General features: G+C 39.5%; 1 protein-coding gene across 5 annotated transcripts in view; it reads left to right on the top strand.

Annotated features, from left to right (window-relative positions):
* The first annotated feature begins 1,678 nt into the window (after window positions 1-1,678).
* The window catches only part of YIPF6 (Yip1 domain family member 6), a 146,623-nt gene continuing 128,811 nt past the window's right edge, over window positions 1,679-19,490 (top strand). For 3 of the 5 annotated variants that reach the window (XR_015550489.1, XM_087426889.1, XM_004439893.3), the window contains exons 1-5: window positions 1,682-1,785; window positions 12,240-12,368; window positions 13,402-13,480; window positions 16,783-16,825; window positions 19,126-19,251. Coding sequence is in view for 4 of the 5 variants with exons in the window: in XM_087426889.1 (XP_087283015.1) it covers window positions 1,729-1,785; window positions 12,240-12,368; window positions 13,402-13,480; window positions 16,783-16,825; window positions 19,126-19,251 (434 nt within the window). In the remaining variant the exon portion in view is untranslated. Of the gene's footprint in view, window positions 1,820-12,239; window positions 12,369-13,401; window positions 13,481-16,782; window positions 16,826-19,125; window positions 19,252-19,490 lie in introns of all 5 variants that reach the window. The other 2 variants (XM_087426888.1, XM_087426890.1) reach the window with 2 other exon arrangements.

Below are 19,490 nucleotides of genomic sequence, written 5' to 3'. Positions count from 1 at the left end.
ATATATTTGCAACTAAAAACATAAAATAATTTCTACTTTAGGAGCTTGTCCCTATGACACCCCCTTCCTCCACAACATTCCTTCTTGAGTTTCTTCATAGCATATTATCTCACACCCAACCCATACCCTATTAGTTAAATGAGGAAAACTGGCATTTTTAGTCTGAAATAATGCCTAAGTAACCTGAACATGGACTGCCTCAACAATTTTATGGCCTGTCGTCCTCTTAACCCAGCATCGAGGCTATCTTGAAACGGGTGGCAAACAGGCCAAGAGATGAGGTTAGGTGGTGGAAAAGTTGGGGCTTGCAGTTAGGGAGAGAGAAACTAATTTTGGAGAGTGGCAAGGAAATAGAAGAGGTTTTCAACGACCTCAGGGAAGCCAGAAGGGATTTGGTAATCCAATAATAAGTGCTGGAAATCAGAACAGGGTTTGGAGGAGGAGGGGTGGAGTGGGTGTGGGAGGCTGAGGCCTGGGCTGGGGAATTGTATATAATATTCTCTTGAAATAAAAAAAAAAAAGTTTTCATATCCACTGGCTTAAATTTTATTATCACTTTCATCAGTATTTGTGTAAGTACTGAAAATGTGCTTGGTCTGAAGGAGAATTATACGAATATTGAAACAAAACAAGACAACAACCACACGCACACTCCATGAGTTTGGGAATTTTGTCCCACCACATTCCACATTCTCTCTCCTTAACTTCACTACTTGGGTGCTTTCCTGGATTGCCTATCCACACATATAAAGCAATTTATTTCACATCCATCCCCTACCCTGTTTGTTAAAAGGGGAAAACTGGTATTCACATCCCCCAAGGGCACTCCGGTATCCTGAATACTGCATGCATCAACAATGGATGTATTGCTTGACCTCATTTTAGCGTGGGGCAGAGGTAAACTGGAGTCAGAAACACTGAAAAAGTCCCGGGATGAGGTAGTGAAAAGAGGTTGGGACAAGCAGCGTTTTTTTTTTTTTTTTTAAAGTTATTCTTAAAATAATCACCCATTTTTAGACCTTGAACATTTTCAGTACTTGCCCGAAATCGCTTAGCAACTTTGAAAGTTGTAGTGAGATTAAAATTTTGGCCAATGTGTATAGAGAAGCTTCCCCTCCTCCTCAAAGGGGGTGAAGGAGAAAAGTAATCTTGGAGGTCGGTGTGGAGACAGTATATTAGTTTATAAAGGTCAAGGAAGTGGGAAGGGGCTAGGTAGCTGGATGAGAAGCGCAGGGAATCAGCCTGGCAGGGGCAACGGCAAAGGGAGCAGTTGATTAGGAAAGGCTCGATCTCTTTATTGAGGAGCACGGAAACTTGAAGTTTCTCTGCGGCCGGGGGAGGAGCAGGCTTTTTCCATGAGGTGCCGTGCTCGTGGGACCGGCACTCCGAGCCTACTCCCGAGAGCGGGAAACCGGTGCGTGGGGGCGGTGGAGTAGAGAAGGCAGCCGTGGTCCGTAGACCGACGGAGCGATCTGAGAATCGGGGTTGAGGGTTAAAGGGGGAGCGTGTCTAGTGGGACCCGTGGCCCCGAAGAAGCGAGGCGAGGCGACACGGATCTCTCCCTAAAACCCGGAGGACAAGGGACAAGGAAGGGCCGGGGCCGCCAGCCGTTGCTAGGCGCCTTTCGGTGACGCAGCCGCCACGCGATGACGCGCTGACCGGCCGCGGCCTCCACGTCTCAGGTTCCGCAAAGGCCTGTGGGAGCGACCGGGGAGAAGGAGGGCCAAGATGGCGGAAGCGGCGGAGTCTCCAGGAGACCCGGTGACAGCATCGTCCAGGCCCCTGGTGAGCTTGGGATCTGCGACAAAAGGGACCGAGGGTGAGGCAGAGTGCCCCTTAAGGAAGTTGGGTGACGGGCTTGTGGCGTGAGAGAGCCGGATCCCCTTCCTCCCGGCAGGCCCTTCCTGTACCCGATGCCAGAACCAATCCCAACACTGCACTTGTTCTTTGGGCTAACAGCTTTCCCCCCTGCCCTCCTCATTCCTTCCACACGTTCTTGTGAAACTGCCATTCACTTTCCTTTCCCCTACTGTCTGGGCTTGTCCTCGTCCCCTACATTGGGTTAAGTGCCAAGCTTTAGGTTATTTTTTAAGTATCTTTGCTCCTGCTGTCCCCTCATCTTATCAAGACCTGTCACTAGCGTTTGTTGGAGTAGCAGCATTCTAGGATTAATGAGAGATTGTTTCCCATTGGACGTTAGAACTTGATTATTGATTCGTTCAGTGACCACAGTAGTCTTGGTTTAATCCTTGCCCTTCCTGTCTCAGCGCCTTGCAGACCTCTTCTTGAGGCTCTCTTGCTCCTGTCTTTACGGGGGATAGAATTTCTACTGCAAGTACAAGCCCAAAGCCTGGACAAGTATTTAGGAATACTTGTCCAGGTTTTGGAGTTACACTTATCTGGGCTGGAATCACCCACTCTGCCACTTGTGTGAATTGAGGCAACTCATTTCATGGAGAGTGTTTCTTCATCTGTAAAATGGAGAGAAAAATACCTGCCTCAAAGAGTTTTTAGGAAGATGAAATGACATAATTTATGTAAAGTGTATAATACAATCAGTGCTGTGAACTGAGGAGTATAATTAACATTTTGCCCCCAAGTCCCTCCTCCTGAACAGTGTTTAGTTATCTCCCAAACAGTCTTTAGTTATATAGCAGTTGCTCAAAAAAATGGTACATCTCTTTCTTCTGTTTTAAATTGCTGACTTAGTAGAGGACTGAACTGGGAGTCAGGTGAAATTGATTCTAGTCCTGGTTCTGTTTACTAGCTCTATTCATCTCTTCATTCATTCAACAAATTTTATTGAGCATTCGTTGTGTTCCAGGCACTCTTTTAGGAGATACAGCAATGAGAGAGAGTAGGTCCAATTTCTCATGGAGCAGTTGTGACCTTGAGGAAAACACTTTGAACCCCAGTTTCCTCATTTGGAAAATGGGGTAGTAACTCATCACAGAATTAGTGAGAGTACTAAAGGAGCCTGGTGTGACATAGTTACTGGTGCTTAGCTGTTTTTAGTTACTGGCTTTCCTCTCAACTGCCCCATCCGTCTTTTATGAAGCTTTCCCCAATTAATTTTAGTGGTTCTGGTCATTCATTACTCAGTATCCAATCCACTTGTATTCAGCAATGTTTATTGAACTCCCACAGTGTGTAATGCACTATGCCAGTTGCTTTAGGGAGTACAAATGACCTGCCCTTGTGGTGCTTACGGTCTGATTTGTAGGGATAAGACAAATGTACAATGCCGAGATAAGGGAGTATATAATAGAAAGTTACACATAAAATATTAATGAAATTTAGAAGATGCTATCGTGTGTAGTTGGGGTAACGAAGCAAGCTACGAAGTAGAAGTTATATTCGAGAGGTCCTCAAAGGGTAGATAGGATTTGAAATTCTAGGTGAGCATAAGAGCTATCAATGATTGGGCACCTGCTATGTGCCAGGATTTTGCTGGACATCCTCTGCATATTTTCTAAACTTCATAGCAACCATTTCAGTTAGGTGGTTTTTAAACTCTGTTTTACTTTCAGATAAGGAGATGAGACTTGGAAAGGTTTGATGATTTCCCTAGAGTCTCACAACCTGTTGGTGGCCAGGCCTGAAATTTGAACCTAGGTCTGCTTCTGAAACCCAGACTATTTCCCTTAATGTTACACAGCCTCTCATTGGCGAAGGTACAGAGGTTGGGAGGTGCTAATGTATTTATAGAACAAGAGATAGATCACTTTAGCTGAAGCACAGGAAAGTATTAGGAGTTAAGCCTTAAAAGATAAGGCTACTGAATTACGGAGGCAGCGTGGAACAGTGGTTATGAATGTGTGCTCTGGGGTCAAATAGCTTAGCTTTGATTCTAAGCTCTGTCATTTAACAAGCTGTGGGTTATTGGGGAAATTACCAAACCCCACAATGCCTCAGTTTCACCATCTGTAAAATGGAGGTACAGTAATACTTAGCTCATAGGGTTGTTAGGTGCATTAAATGAGTTAACACATGTAAAACACTTGGTAGAGTGCCTGGCACGTAATAGTCATGCAGTAAGTGTTATTTCTTCATATTGACTACTAAGCTGGGAGGTTTAATAGGCGATGAGGAGTCAGTGGAAATTTTTGAAGAGGAACGGGTTTAAAATCATGAATTTGACAACTTAATAGGGGAAGAGTTACCATGGGAAATGTCTGGAATCTAGGAGACCAGTGAAACTGTTATAGGTTCCAGGAAGAAGTGATGGCTACCTGGACTACAGCAGTGGTGAGAGATGGGAGGATTTGAGAAAGGCAGAATCCTTGAGGGTTTGCAGTGCTAGGGAGAATGTGTCTTAGATCAGTGCTTTTCAAACTTTAACGTGCATAGCAATCATCTGGGGAATCTTGTTAAATTGCAGATTCTGATTTGGTAGGTCTAGGATGAAGCCTGAGATTCTGCATTTCTAACAAGCTCCCAGGTCTTGCTGCTCCTGCTCCCAACACCACATTTTGAAAAACAAGGATATACACAAATGGAGGGATAATGATACCCTGGACATAAATACATAAGAGGAGGATGAGGGCCCTAAAAGTTGATTAATTCACTTTTGGACATACTTAGTTTGAGATATTGGCAGGCCATCCAATAGATACCCAGCAGGCAGTTGGACTCTAAAACCTGGACTTCAGGGCTCAGAAGAGGTCAGGACTAGAGATGTTGACTCAGGAGTCATCTGCATAGAGTTGAAAAGACAGAATCTTGGGTAATGCCTGTCTATTGCCTATCTATTTAGGGAGCAGGAAAAAGCTATAGTAATGGCTATAGCCTGGGATCTGGAAGGAAGCTGGTCCCAGGTGAAGGGGCTGGTTAGAAACCATGCCACTAGCCACCCCCTCCCCACTTTTTGGAGACAGGCCTCTTGGACTGAGCTGGTTCCTGATGGATGCCCCCCCACCCCCACCCCCACCCCCGCCCTTGCCCTTGCCCTTGTTGACTCCTTTCTCTCTTCTGGAGTTTGGTTAATATATAACCCATCTGATCCCAACCACCTTCTAAAGGCTCCTTGCTTTTGCTGTATGTTTTTGGCCCTGCCTCTACCTGCTCCCCTCATTGGCCCAAGTCAGGCAGCAAAGTGTGCATGTGTGTTTCTGTGGGCACATGTACATATATGTGCACGAACCTGCCTGCACAGGGAGAAGGGGAGGGACATGGGATCCAAGTCACCTTTCATCCCCACTGAGGGGCTAGTCCGAAAGCAGAATCTACTAGCTGAGGGCCTGGAAGCCCTGCCTGTCATATGTGGGGCTGGAGGACCACAGATCCTGCCTCAGCTCACTAAACAATGTCACTAACTCTCTTGACAAGAGATATTGAGGAGGGATTGGGATGGAGGATAGGGTGGGAGTCACATGGCACGCTAGTGACTGCAATGACTTCTAAAACCAGTTAGCTACAGTTAGGCCAAACTTCACAGGTTACGGGCACAGTCTGCCACAAGATTGCCCCCACTTCACACACCAGCCACAGATTTAGAGGTTCCCAGGACCACCTTCACTTCTGACCTGCTGACTATAAATTCAAGGGTTCCCATGATCCCTTTAGGCTCCATAATTTATTAGAATGACTCACAGAACTCAGGACAGCACTATACTTAAAGTTTTATTATAGCAAAAGGATATAATCCAAACCTGCAAAAGGGGGAGATGCATAGGGTGAGGTCTAGGAGGGTTCCTAACACAAAGCTTCCTTGTCTTCTCCCAGTGGAGTCAGGACCCTGTTACTCTCCTGATACGTCAGTGTGCGACAATATGCAGAATATTGCCAACCAGGGAAGCTCACTCATGTATCTAGAGTTTTTATTGGAGTATCATTATATAGGCATGATTGACTGGATTATTGGCTCCTTCCCTCCCCAGAGGCTGGGTTTATGTCACATGACTCAAAGCCCCAACCTTCCAATCTTGTGTTGGGTCTTTCTGGGGTGGTTAGCCCCCATGCTGAGTCATCTCATTAGCGTAAACTATCTAGGGACCTATGATGACTCACCTGTTAGCTAAACTACAGGGCCCACTGTGAATAACAAAAATACTACTATCATTTGGGAAATTCCAAAGGTTTAGAGGCTACCTGCCAGGAACAGGAGACAAAGGCCAGCCAAATTCTTTATTATACAACAGTGACAGAACTGGAATTGACTCCCTGGGACTCTTGAACCTGAGCTAACATTTATCTAGCCCCTGCTGTGAGCCTGCTACTAAGTGCTTTACGTGTATTAATACATTTCTTCCTCACAACAACCCTGTGATGATGGTACCATTGTCTCAATTTTACAGATGAGGAAATTGAGGCACAGAGAGGTTAAGGAACCTGCTCAATATCACATAGTAAATGATGGAGTTGGGATTTGAACTCTGGCTCTCTGGCCCCAGGAGCCTGTACTCTTGATCAGTACTCTCCAAATACTGTATGTTGAGCATTGACTATGTGCTAGTGTTATGCAGGTGTTATCTAATTCTTATAGCAGTGCGATTTTTGTTTTTGTTTTTTTTTGTGTGTGAGGAAGATCAGCCCTGAGCTAACATCCGTTGCCAATCCTCCTCTTTTTGCTGAGGAAGATCGGTCCTGGGCTAACATCTGTGCCCATCTTCTTCCACTTTATATGGGATGCCGCCACAGCATGGCTTGACAGGCGGTGCGTCCGTGCACGCCCGGGATCCGAAGCTGCAAATCCCGGGCCGCCGAAGCAGAGTGCGCGCACTTAACTGCTTGCGCCACCGGGCTGGTGCCTAGCAGTGCTGTTTTTAAGTGAGGGCAGAGCTCCGTTTGGCTTCAAAGCCCATTCCTTCTGCACTGCCCTGCCTCCCCTAGCAATAGCAAACTTGAAACAAGCAATCCTGGAGTTTGAAAGGACAGTGTCATAGTAGTGAAGAGAGAATACGGCTTCCGAAAGGGGTGGTTTACACGTTAAGTGCTGAAGGATATTCAGAGGGTAAAACTGAGAAAGGATCCTTGTATTTCTTAATTATGAGGTCCCTATTAGAGATGAGTGTCAGTAAAGTGAGGAGGCCAGTGCCAGGGTACGAAGGATTGAATGGAGGAGTGAAGAGTGATTTGACTATGGAAGAGAAGAGGAAGGAGAGTAGTTTGAGAGAATGGCAGAAATAAGGAAGAGATATATTTTTAAATTTTGTTATGGAAGCTTTCAAATATATAAATAAAATAAGAGTAGTATAATGAACTCCATATACCTATCAACATTCTGCTATTCTTATTTTATCTATCTCCCCACTGCATTTTTTTCTGGAGTATTATTTTGACCTTTTTATTTTGAACTAATTTTAGACATACAGAAAAGTTGCAAAAATGGTACAGTTTCTGTATATCCCTCACCCAGCTTCCTCTAATGTTACCATGGTGCATAACTATAGTACAGTGATCAGAACCAGGAAATTAACATTGGTACAACACTGTTGACTAAACTACTTTCCTTATTTGAATTTTATCAGGTTTTCCACTAATGTCCTTTTTTCTTCCAGGATCTTACCCAGGATCTCACATTGCATTTAGTTGTTATTTTTCCTTAGCTTCCTTCCATCTGTAATGGTTCTTCAGTCTTTCCTTGTCTTTCATGATTTTTTCTGAGTGTTTTAAAGCAAATCGCATACATATCACTTTACCTGTAAATACTTCAGTATGTTTCCTTAACAAGTAAGGACTTTTTCTTTGTTTTCTTTGTTAATAATTCCTTAATATCATCTAGTCTCTCTTCACCTTCTCACAATTTTCTAAAAGAAAAAGTGTTTTTACAGTTGTCCAAATCAGGATCCAAACAAGGTCAACAAATTGTATTTGGTTAATAAGTCTCTTAAGTCTCTTTTTATATATCTGGTCTCCTCTTTTTAATGTAATTTATTTGTTTAAATTCAGTCATTTGTTTTGCAGAATTCTCCACTTTCTGTATTTGGCTGATTATATCCTTGTGGTATTTTTAGTATGTTCCTCTAGCCACATATTTTCTGTAAACTCTAAGATCTAGAGATTTGACTATATTCTGGTTCATTTTAGCTGGGGAGGGCAGGAATAGAAAAGAACTTAGGTGGCCCCTAAAATTAGGAGTGTTTGTTTTTTAACTTTTTATTAAAAAAAATTCAAACATATTCAAAAGTAGTTTGGTAAAATGGACCCTCATGTACCCAGCCTTCAATAATTATCAATTTACGGCCAGTCTTCTTTCTTCTATAGCCCTACCCACTTCCCTTCTATACTAATTTGAAGGAAATCCCAGGCATCATTAGTAATGATTTAGTAAATATTTAATAACTGTCTCTAAAAGATAAGGATTCTGTTTTTAAAGAACATAACCACAATATCATTAGTACATCTGAAAAATTAATAATTCCCTAATATCAAATATCTTGTCAGTGTTCAAATTTCCAATTATCTCCTAAATGTTATACTTTTATGATTTAAAATTTGGCTTACTACCTATTTTTATAAATAAGGTTTTATTGGGACACAGTCACACTTAATTGATTATGTATTGTCTTTGCTTTCATGCTATAGCAGCAGAGTTGGGTAGTTGCAACAGAAACTGTATAGCTCTCAAAGCGTAAAGTATTTACTATGTGGGTCCTTTGTAGAAAAAAATTTAGTGACCCCTGATTTAGGCAGTCATCTTTTAGAATAATGAAAAATAAGAAAAAATGTTTTTTTTATTTACCTTCATTTTAACCCCTTCTAGAGATCTTAACATTTCCTTGTGTAAATCCAACTTTTCTTATAATATCATATTCCCTCCTGAAGATCTTCCTTTAACATTTCTTGTAGTGCGTTTCTCAGCTTTTGCTTGTCTCAAAAAAAAGTCTTTATTTTGCCTTCATTTTTGATGGCTATTTTTGCTGAATTTAGAATTCTGGGTTGACAGTTTTATTCTTTCAGCACTCTAAAGGTGTCTCCCTTTTCTTCTGGCTTATCTAGTTTTGGGTGAGATGTCTCTTACTTATCTCTGTTCCTCTGAATGCAATGTCTTTTTTCTCTGGCTGCCTTCAAGATTTTCCTCTTTATCTTTGGTTTTCGGTAGTTTGAATGTGTCTAGGTTTGTGGATTTCGGATTTTGTTTTGTCTTTAGGTATTTATCTTGATTGGGGTCCTCTGGGCTTGAATCTGTCATTTGATGTCTTCCATTATTTTGGGAAAATTTTCAGCCATTATCTTTTCAAATATCTCTTCAGATCCATTATCTCTCTCTTCTTTGGGATTCCAGTTATGTACATATTAGACCATTTAGTATTGATCCACAGCTCTTGGACACTCTATTCTGTTTTGTGGATTTTTTTGTTTTTTTCCAGTTTTATTGAGATATAATTGAGATATAACATTTTATAAGTTCAAGGTATATAAATAATGATGTGATACATATATTTTTTCTTTTTCACCAGCTTCAAATTCTTCTCCTATTACCTTGTACTTGGGGTGTATGCTAGGTTGTCCCAATGTTTTTCTTAATGTTCCTGTTCCACACTCAGCCTTTTGCCTTCCCTTTGCCTTTGCATAAAATAGTGGATCTCTCTCCAAGCTCTAGCCCCTCCCTTAGCAGTAGACTGCTATTGCTTGTTACTACATATTTGCTAGCCTGGTGGTGGGGACCCCGGGTGGGGGGGATTCTTTGTTGTCTTGATCCAGCCTCGGCCTTAGGTAGGCCGTGGGTCCCTGGGTCTCCTGGGCGTGACTTTCTCAGTGATCCTGTCTCTTCCCCAGCTGAAGGAGACTAATGGTCCTCAGGATGGTTTCCTACACCTCCCCCAGGAGTAGAGAGATTTGTCTTTTCTTTTTCCCCAGCTACAATGGTTCTTCACCTGTGCCCTGGAGACAACAGAGTCTGCTGGTCTTCCCCCAGCAGCTTTTTTTTTTTTTTTTTTTTTTTTAAAGATTTTATTTATTTATTTTTTCCCCCCAAAGCCCCAGTAGATAGTTGTGTGTCATAGCTGCACATCCTTCTAGTTGCTGTATGTGGGACGCGGCCTCAGCATGGCCGGAGAAGCAGCGCGTCGGTGCGAGCCCGGGATCCGAACCCGGGTCGCCAGCAGTGGAGCGCGCTCACTCAACCACCAAGCCACGGGGCTGGCCCCCCCCCAGCAGCTTTAAAGCCCTTTTTCTGTAGGGGAGAAAAGTCTCAGCGGGCCTCTGTGCTTTTCTCAGAAGTGGCAGCTGCTCCCTTCCCCCACACCTGGACCTAATGGAAGTCTGTAGTGAAGAGCCTGCAAGTGGGTGTGAACTCCCTGGTGTCTGATGGTTCCAGGGGCTCTGCACTCTCATACTAGTCCACAATTGGCCTTTAGCAATTCATTTCAAATTTTAGCTGAATTCTTAACCATCTATGTGGTGCTTAGTGTCATGGTTATCTTGTGCTTTTGCTACAAATGAGCCAGTGCTCATGTCCCGTCTCTTTTTGGAAGCATCTGTCTTGCCTTCGATTTCATGCAGGCTGCTTGGTTGTGCTACAGCCTCAGCTCTCTGATGGGTTCAAGGAAAGTTAGATTTTGTAGTTTATCTAGCTTTTTCTCGTTCTGGTGGGAGAGATGTTCTTTCTAGCTTTCTGCATCCTAATTGGAAGTCAAATTACCGTGTTGTAAAATCACCTTGACATAGTTGCTCTCTGTGTGGTTGTGTATTTAATTCAACATACAGTAGGTTCATTTGTTTCATTTTTCTTTCAGTTTTAGGGACTGCTTTTAAATTTTAACTTTGTTTCATAATTATGTGAACTATTTATGTGATTTCAAGTCATATATACAGAACAATGTGTATTCAAAGAAGCCTAGCTTCTCTGCCTGTCTCCTCTACTTTATTCCCTCCTTTCCTCAATAGGAAGCCTCTTTTTTTAAAAAAAAAATCATACGACTTGTTTCTTACATTACATATGACTGAAGTCACATTATATGACCTATTTCTTATACATTTCTTACATTTAAAAGATAACATTCAGACATGTATATATATTTGTATTCCCTTTTTTTCTAGATAAATGTTAGTATATATACAAACTTTTCTCCACATTGCTTTTTTAATACTCTGTAATAGTTCTTAGGGATATTCCCATTCCTTCTTACAGCTGCATAGTACTCCATTGTGTGGACATATCATACTTTATTCGACTAGTCCTCTGTTGATGTGCATTTGGGTTATTCTCAGGTTTTTGCTTTTACAAATAGTGTTGTAATGAAGAGCCTTGTGTATATGTGTTTTTGTATTTTTGCCACTTTAGACTCCTAAAAGTGGCTTTGCTGAATCAATGGGCGATCCACATATAAATTTGCTAGATATTGCCAGATTCACCTTCAATCGTGTAGTACCATTTTGCATCCCCACCAGCAGTGTGTGAGGGCTCTGTCCCCTCAGCTTCACCAGCAGAGTATGTTGTCAAACTTTTAGATTCTTGCCAGTCTAATAGCTGAAAATTTTTATTTCAAGTAGTTTTAATTTGCATTTCTCTTATTAAGAGTGTGATTGAGAAGTTATTTTTTGCAAGTTCTTTGAACAACCTTATTCCTAAAATTTCAGTGTACTGTCTTGTGTTTCATTTCCCTGCAACTGTTGCCCACTAAATATTGTGCCCATTGGGCCAAAAACCATATGAAAAGAGATTGCTTCTGTTTTCTTAGGGATTTGAAGATTCCAGAGTTTCAGTTGTAATAATCAAATTTGCAGGTGAACATGAGTTTAAAAGTTTGCACTTCACTTTGGAAATGTTATTGATCTGTGGTTGCCAGGTAACCTGGTAAAAAGATTGTAGTTCAGGATGTATTTTGCTATTTCCCTGTTCTTCCCTTTCCCTTTAGGCTTCACCTAATGTTCCTTTTTAGCCAGCAGAGGCCACTAGAGCCAACTAAGGACCAGAAGTGCAACAGAATTGTGGCTGTGCTATGATAGGATTGCTGAAAGGTCACTTTTTAATAGCTCTGCAATCTTGCTAGTTTGTGTCACGTGAAGATTTCATGCTTGAATGAAACCAAATATTTGAGGGCAAGAATGTGTCTATGCCATTTACTTTATCATTTTTTCCATCATATGCCATCTCTTTCCTTAAATGAAAAGAAATAAGCATTTGAGAATTTTAGTTAACTGCATTGTTTAATGTCTGGTGAGCTCACACCTTACTTTATAAACTGTATAAACTCTACAAAAAAACATAGTTCCTACTCTCTAGGAAATGATGATGTTTTTGAGGAATGCTGCAGTTGATTAAAGGCTTTAAATTTTTTTCTAACTCTTCTCAGTTTGCAGGCCTTTCAGATATATCCATCTCACAAGACATCCCCGTGGAAGGAGAAATCACCATTCCTATGAGATCTCGCATTCGGGAATTTGACAGCTCCACATTAAATGAATCTGTTCAGAATACCGTGGTAAGTTAGACTAGTTGAGAGAACTTCTGTTCAGTGTCATGGGACTAAATTAGCTAATAGCACTTTGTTAATTTTTGTTTGGTTCACTGATTTTCAATATATTTTATTTATTGAAATTTCAGATTCTCCCCTAGATAATAATTTGGTACAGCCTTTTTGGAAAGCAGTTTGGTTATAATGCGTATTAAGAACCTTAAAATGTTCAAATTTTTTTAAGCTGATAATTCTGCTTCTCCAGATATAGTATAAGGAAAAATTTCAAGTAAAAAATTATTTTTAAAAATACAGAAAAATGTAAATGTAAAAAGACGTTCATTACAGCATTCTTTATAATGGGAAAGTTGAACAACGAAGGGATAATCGTTAAATTATGTTACATCTATGTGGTGGAATGCTAAACAACCATTAAAAGTCGTGTTTACAAAGAGCTATTAAAGACATGAAGAAATTTCTAGGTGAAAAGATTAGGACAGAATTATCTCAACTATATTTTGAGAGGTTATATTTGTATTACCATACCCTTTCTCAAATGTCTTGATTTTTTTAGTCTGGCTTCTAGGATTTACTTACCAGTTAAATTGGGAATGTTGGAAATTAATTTTTTTTATTTTGGGAAGAATGTGGTAGCTAGGGAGCAGGCTAATTGGTCCTTGGGACCTCATCATGTATGAACTGAAAGTCAGATGCTGTGTTTTGCAGAGCAGATTTTAGTAGCGTTACTATTTTAGTTTCTTTAAATAACATATTAGGAGGGCCATATTTCTCTTTTACAGAGTTTTAAAAATCAAAACAGAGCTGGTGGATGTGGTGAAGAGTTATGTGTTGGCTTAGGAAGTTAGTAAAAAAAAAAGTTAATAGAAAAACCTTACCTCTCTGGTTTGTTTGTATAGTGAAGGAGTTAAACTGTAATTATAGCTCTAAAATTCAATGAAAGGTTCCCAGGAGATTGAAATAAAAGAAATTTTAGCAAATTAAGTGAGGGGGCTGCCTGGCAACCTTGGTAATCACAGTACAAGTTGTTTATGTCTTTCAGATGCGTGATCTAAAAGCTGTTGGGAAAAAATTCATGCATGTTTTATACCCAAGGAAAAGTAATACTCTTTTGAGAGATTGTAAGTATATGAGGTTTTTGAGGATTTGCTGCTTCTCACTGTACCTTATCATAAGTACTTTATAAGGCAAAGGCTCTGTGGTAATAAAACTGACATCATTTGCAGGATGAAAAAATATGTAAATGAATATGTAAATGAAAATTTTGGAAGAAGTTAAAAATTTAGAAGGGAATTTCAGAGAGTGGAAGATTTTGCATAATGTATTGTCTTTATCAATAAATATAGACTGGATATCCTCACCTGCTATAATAGACACTGTAAAAAATGTTTCTGGAAGCTGCAAACACATAGCGACTTTGTTCAGCCAAAGAGCTAACAATCTCCAAGGGAAAGGCAAAATGTTTAAATGTTAAATTAGAATAATAGCTAATACCCATTAAGGATTAACAAATTAATAGTACCTTTATTGACATTTCTGTTTTCAGAACTGTCATTTAGTCTGATGACTTCTTTCTTTGTTCAAGAGTTCTATCAAAACTGTTTGCAATAAATTATGCTCTTATTTAGAATTTATTCTTAAAAATTGTGAGACCTTTTATTTTCAAGCATTCTTGGTTATCTTAATACTCTTTATCAGAAAAATTGAATCAGTTGTTTGAGAATAGTAACAATGATGTGGTACATGAACATACCTTCTATTTTGGCAGCATTTCAGCTGTAAGATAAAGATGTCAGATATGTGGCAAATGTGCCATTACTCTGTGTGGATACTAGATGCAGCATCAGAATCTTTTTCAATATAGTACACTGTGGGTTGGAGCTGACACATGATTTGCTACCACTGGTATAGAGTGGAAAGAGCATGGGCAAATCTGAGTTTGAATAGTGGTTCCATCACTAGCTGTGTGATCTTGGATAAGACAGGTTAACTTTTCTGATGCTAAAGTTTCTTCCTCTGTTAAAGTGGAGATAATAACATGTACTTGTTGGTGAGGATTAGAGATAACACTGAATATCAACCACCTTGCACAGCATCTGGCATTTAGTAGGCACACCATAAATGGTAGCTATTATTCTAGTGCCTTCTCTCCACCCCCCACACATTATCTTGTTTAATCATTAAAACAACCTTGTAAAGTAGGCGTTATTGTGCCTGTTTTACAGATGAAGAAAATGAGTCTCAGAGAAGCTGAGTGTCTTCTCAGGATCACAAAGGCGGGAATAGAACCTAATTTTCAAGTTCAATGCCCTTTTCCACTCTACCACTGCTACCCCAAATGTGAAGATATCCTTTCAACTGCTGCAAGGTTGCTTCAGTCACAACACAGAACCAGTGTGTTAATTTGCTGATTAATGATGAATATTAGCTATGTCATATATTAAGGTCCATTCCCAAACCTTGTGGGGATAAGTAGATAGACTGGCACAAAGGATGAGCAAGTCATGGCCAAAATTTGCACTTCTGCTCTGCCCTATTATCATAGCCCTTGGCAAAGTGGCAAGGAAAAAATTCATGACTTAAAAATAATTAAAAAAAAAACCCATGAGGTACCACTTCGCACCCATTAGGATGGCTTTTATCAAAGAAACAGAAAATAACAAGTGTTGGTGAGGATGTGGAGAAATTGGAACCCTTGTGCATTGCTGGTGGGAATGTAAAATGGTGTAGCCAGTGTGGAAAACAATGTGGTGGTTCCTCAAAAAATTAAGCATAGAATTACTATATAATCCAGCATTTCCACTTGTATATGCCCAAAAGAATTGAAAGCAGGGACTCGAATAGATATTTGTGCACCCATGTTCATAGCAGCATTATTCACAACAGCCAAAAGGTAGAAACAACTCGAATGTCCATCGACAGATGGATGGATAAACAATATGTGGTATATACACCATATATGTATGGAATATTAGTCAGCCTTAAAAAGGAGTGAAATTCTGACACATGCTACAATGTGGATGAATCTTGAAGACATTATGCTAAGTAAAATAAACCAGACACAAAAGGACGTATATTATATGATTCCACTTGTATTACGTACCTAGAGTAGTCAAATTGATAGAAACTAAAATGGTAGTTGCCAGGAGCTGAGGGGGTAATAGGGAGTTATTGTTTAATGGGTTGGAGTTTCAGTTTGGGAAAATGAAAAAGTTCTGGAGATGGATGGTGTGATGCTTGCACAACAATGAATATACTCAATACCTGTACACTTAAAAGTGTCTAAAATGGTAAATTTTGTGTTATATATTTTACAACAATAAGAAAATAGTTTTAAAATACTATTACAAATTTTTTACAAATTAAAAAAAATCTTCAGTGCATTAAAAAAAGCAAGTGTGTTAATGTCAGTTGTACTTGGAATCAGTTTTTCAGTTGATAAGTTAAAAAATTTAACAAGAACATCAATAATTTTATTAGAATGGTAGGACTGATTTTTTTACATCTTTTCCAAACTTTCCACAGTAATGTCAGTTACTTATATAATTTTTAAAAAAACAATGTAAGTATGTACATATGCATACCTCTTATAGGTAAAGTTATGTTCTTGTAAAGTTAAAGTTAGAAGTGGTATAAGTACCTTTCTTTTGTATTAGCTGAGGAAGGTAGTTGTGCTCTAAGCTGTATGTTACTGAAGTGTTGGCATATTAATCACCCAACAGCTATTGATTGAGAACCACTATGCTTAGACCTGATGTTGGCAGAGGCTTTTACAGTTTTCAGAAAGCTTTCATGTTATTTGTTAAAGTTTAACCTTATGAAATTACCAATATTGGGCTGTTTTCTCACCTATAAGAACAGCAATTACATACTAGTTAAATGTAATAATTATAAAAGTGAAGCAGTGTGGCAGAGTGGAAAGAACTTTGGAGTAGGAATCAGAAGACCTAGGTTCTGGTCCCACCTCCACACCTAACTGCTTATATAAACTTGGGCAAGTCACTTTCTTCTCAGCTTAATTTTTCATATTTGCGAGATGAGCCTGATTATACTTCCCTTGTCTAATGTAGTCTCAGATTGGTGAAGTGACTTGGCTGTAGTCTTTCTGAGGGTGCTGGGTGAAGTACCTGAGTCTTTTGACTCCTTGCCCATTGGTCTATAGCATGCTGGAATGTGGCTCAGGTGGGGAGAGGGGTGATTTGTGGGATATAAGTGAGCAAAATTTAAAGGATATGTGAAGAAGGGCATTCAGAATTGGGGAGCAGGGAGGGAAAGTAGAGGGGTAGTAGAGGTGGGAAGGCTTGGGCAGACAGAGAGCCTTGATGTCTGAATTCCAAGAGTAGGAGAGGGAGATATTGGAATAAAGATAGAAAATACTACATTGTTGTTTCTTAATAATCTTCTGCCTTTTCTTGCCTTGTAGGGGATTTATGGGGCCCTTTGATCCTTTGTGTGACACTTGCATTGTAAGTACTTATATTTCTTTTCTTTGTTATTTGAGAGACTATATTTTTTTGTGGAGTTTCAAAATTGAGGGGAATTTTGACTGAATATTTCATTTAGGACTTCTATGACATATTGTACTCCTTATGTATTTAAATCTAAAAATTCAATCATCTTTCCAGATCAATTCAAAGAGTGATAGAATTAAAGATGTGAAAATTATACCCACCTCTGTTTACCAATGACTTCTTAGCCTTTTTTAGCCATTTCTGTTCAACAGACATTTGTTTAGTCTCATGCACTTCCCCATCATTAAACTGAGTTAAATATCTGTAGGTTTGAGCTCTGTTTATTTGAAAACATAATTCTTTTTAAGTCTTATTAAAAATATGAATGAGAATGAGTAAATTAGAGAGAATACAAGTGGTAGAGTTTAAAGCAAGATTATATTTCAAAGTATTATGCTTTCCATATGCATTATATGTAAAGGGAGAAGACAGAAGAAGGAAAGCAAAGTTCCATTGGAAGGGGAATATAACCACTGGTAGAGTGGAAAAAAATACTACACTAGGATTCAGTTCTGGGTTCTCATCCTGACTCTGCTATCAGCAGAGTGACTTTGGGCATTATACAAAGTTTGTGTAATGATTTTTCCCAGTTTAGAGAAAACTTTTAAATACCTTCTCTTATTTTATTCTCATAGCAAGAAGTGAATATTATTTTCCTTTTTTGACAAACCAGCTCAGGTTCAAAGAGATTGAGGACTGAACCAAGATCACATAGTCAGTGGTAGAGCTGGCATTCAACCTCAGGTTTCCTTGACTGCCCATTCTCTACTTCTGTGATAATTACACATCTCTTCCTACGTAACCTCTCTGGGTCTCCTCTTCCATATCTACAAAAGGAGTTGGTTCAGGGTCCTTTCCAGGTCTAAGCTTTTATGATTCTAAATTCAGTAAGTTTCTTGCTGGCTTCTCTACCCATTTTTTAACGTTAAGTCGAGCATATGCTAATTTAGGTGATAACGTAGAGTGCTATTTTTTATGCCTTTAATGACGATATCAAGGGAAATAATCCAGTGCCTTGATGGAAGGGTTTATATTAGAAGCTCTGAGCATATGCTTTTTGTTTTGAAGGATTAACCTTAGAGATTATGTAGTTTAACCCCACTTACTTGCCAAGAAGAAAACTGAAGTCCCAAGACATCAAGTGATTTGCTCTAGTTTACATATCTAGTGACAGAACTACGATCAGTATCTGGGTCTTCTGCCTTCTAGGCCAGTTAATGTTCTTTCCATCATACCATGCTGAAGCAATACAGATTCCATACAACAAATGATGAGTGTTGGCATTCTTTGCATTGGATTGTCAGGACTTGGGATGGAGTATGCACAACCATAGAATACAAAAGCCTGTACTGGCAAACAGCATAGCAGGGCAAGACTTACTGTGTGACTTCTCTATACTATGTAATAAGAAGAGATTGTGAGCTTGATGTTACTTATTATTTGTCTGAAAAAATAACACCAAGTCCAAGTGTTCTAAGGCTAAAATTCTAAACAGTTTACGTCTGTAAAGTTCTTAGACAAAGAGAGGATGTTTAAATGACTGTTCAACCACTCAGTTTCAAAGCAGTCTTTTAGTAATAATCTGTATGTTTTGATTTTTTAAAATCAACAACTAAATAGGTTTATAGACTGTGTCCATTTTTAAATGTCAGAACCAAAAACCTTAATCCAAGGATTACAAATTCAAATGTATCTAAGGGCTAGAGAGGTAACCTAAATGCATGTATTAGGTTAAACTGGTGACGAGAAGTCTCTTGTAAAGGAACCTGCTACTATGTCAAATGCCGCTGATTGTTGCCGTGTAGGAATGCAGGCCCAGTATTAGAAACTCTTCTGATTTTTCAAGAAAATCCAGAAATACATATTTTTATGTGAAACCTCCCAATTTTAAAATAATGTCAACCTGAATTTAAAACCATTCTAAGGATTGTATGGACCAACAACCTCATGTCTGTGAGCCTCATTTGGCCCTTCAATTTATAACCTCTGCTTAACCAAAAAAGGTCTCCAGTAATCCATTTAAACATTCCACCAAGGCCAGATGGAGCACTCCATATAGTCCTGAGGCATTGGGAATTTGAAGTAAGGGAGGCTTGCCAAATACTTGTGGCATTTTCCTTTCGTACAACCTACATATTACAGATCTGCAGGTGAGGTATAGGGTAGCTCTTGATTCCAAGTTCGAGAACCCATGCCTTAACTTTGTTGCTCTAAATAGAAGATTAGGCAATTCTCATGTCGTTTCCTTGTCACAGAATGCTTCAAAGAGGCTCTGTAGATAGCGAAAAAGATGGAGGGCCCCAGTTTGCAGAAGTGTTTGTCATTGTCTGGTTTGGTGCAGTTACCATCACCCTCAACTCAAAACTTCTTGGAGGAAACATGTGAGTATTATTAAAATGCATCATTTTTCTCTTGCTGTGTAGCATATCTTAGCTTTTTAAGGAAGTCTGGCTAGTTAGATATTTTTTAAAAGGAAAACTGAAGATAAATGAGGGCCAAAGAGACAGTTCTCTTAAAACTACTGAACGGAGATAACCTAGTTGAATTAAATTATCTTAAATTATCTGGGCTCCTTTGATAAGCTTCAGATGCTCCCTCCAGCCCCTAAAATCATAGGCAG

This window comes from Ceratotherium simum, chromosome X (genome assembly GCF_057802395.1).
Source record: "Ceratotherium simum simum isolate JZ-2026a chromosome X, ASM5780239v1, whole genome shotgun sequence".
Classification (NCBI taxonomy): Eukaryota; Metazoa; Chordata; class Mammalia; order Perissodactyla; family Rhinocerotidae; genus Ceratotherium; species Ceratotherium simum.
Note: the sequence above shows the minus strand (reverse complement) of the source record. Positions and strands in the feature narration are given on the sequence as shown.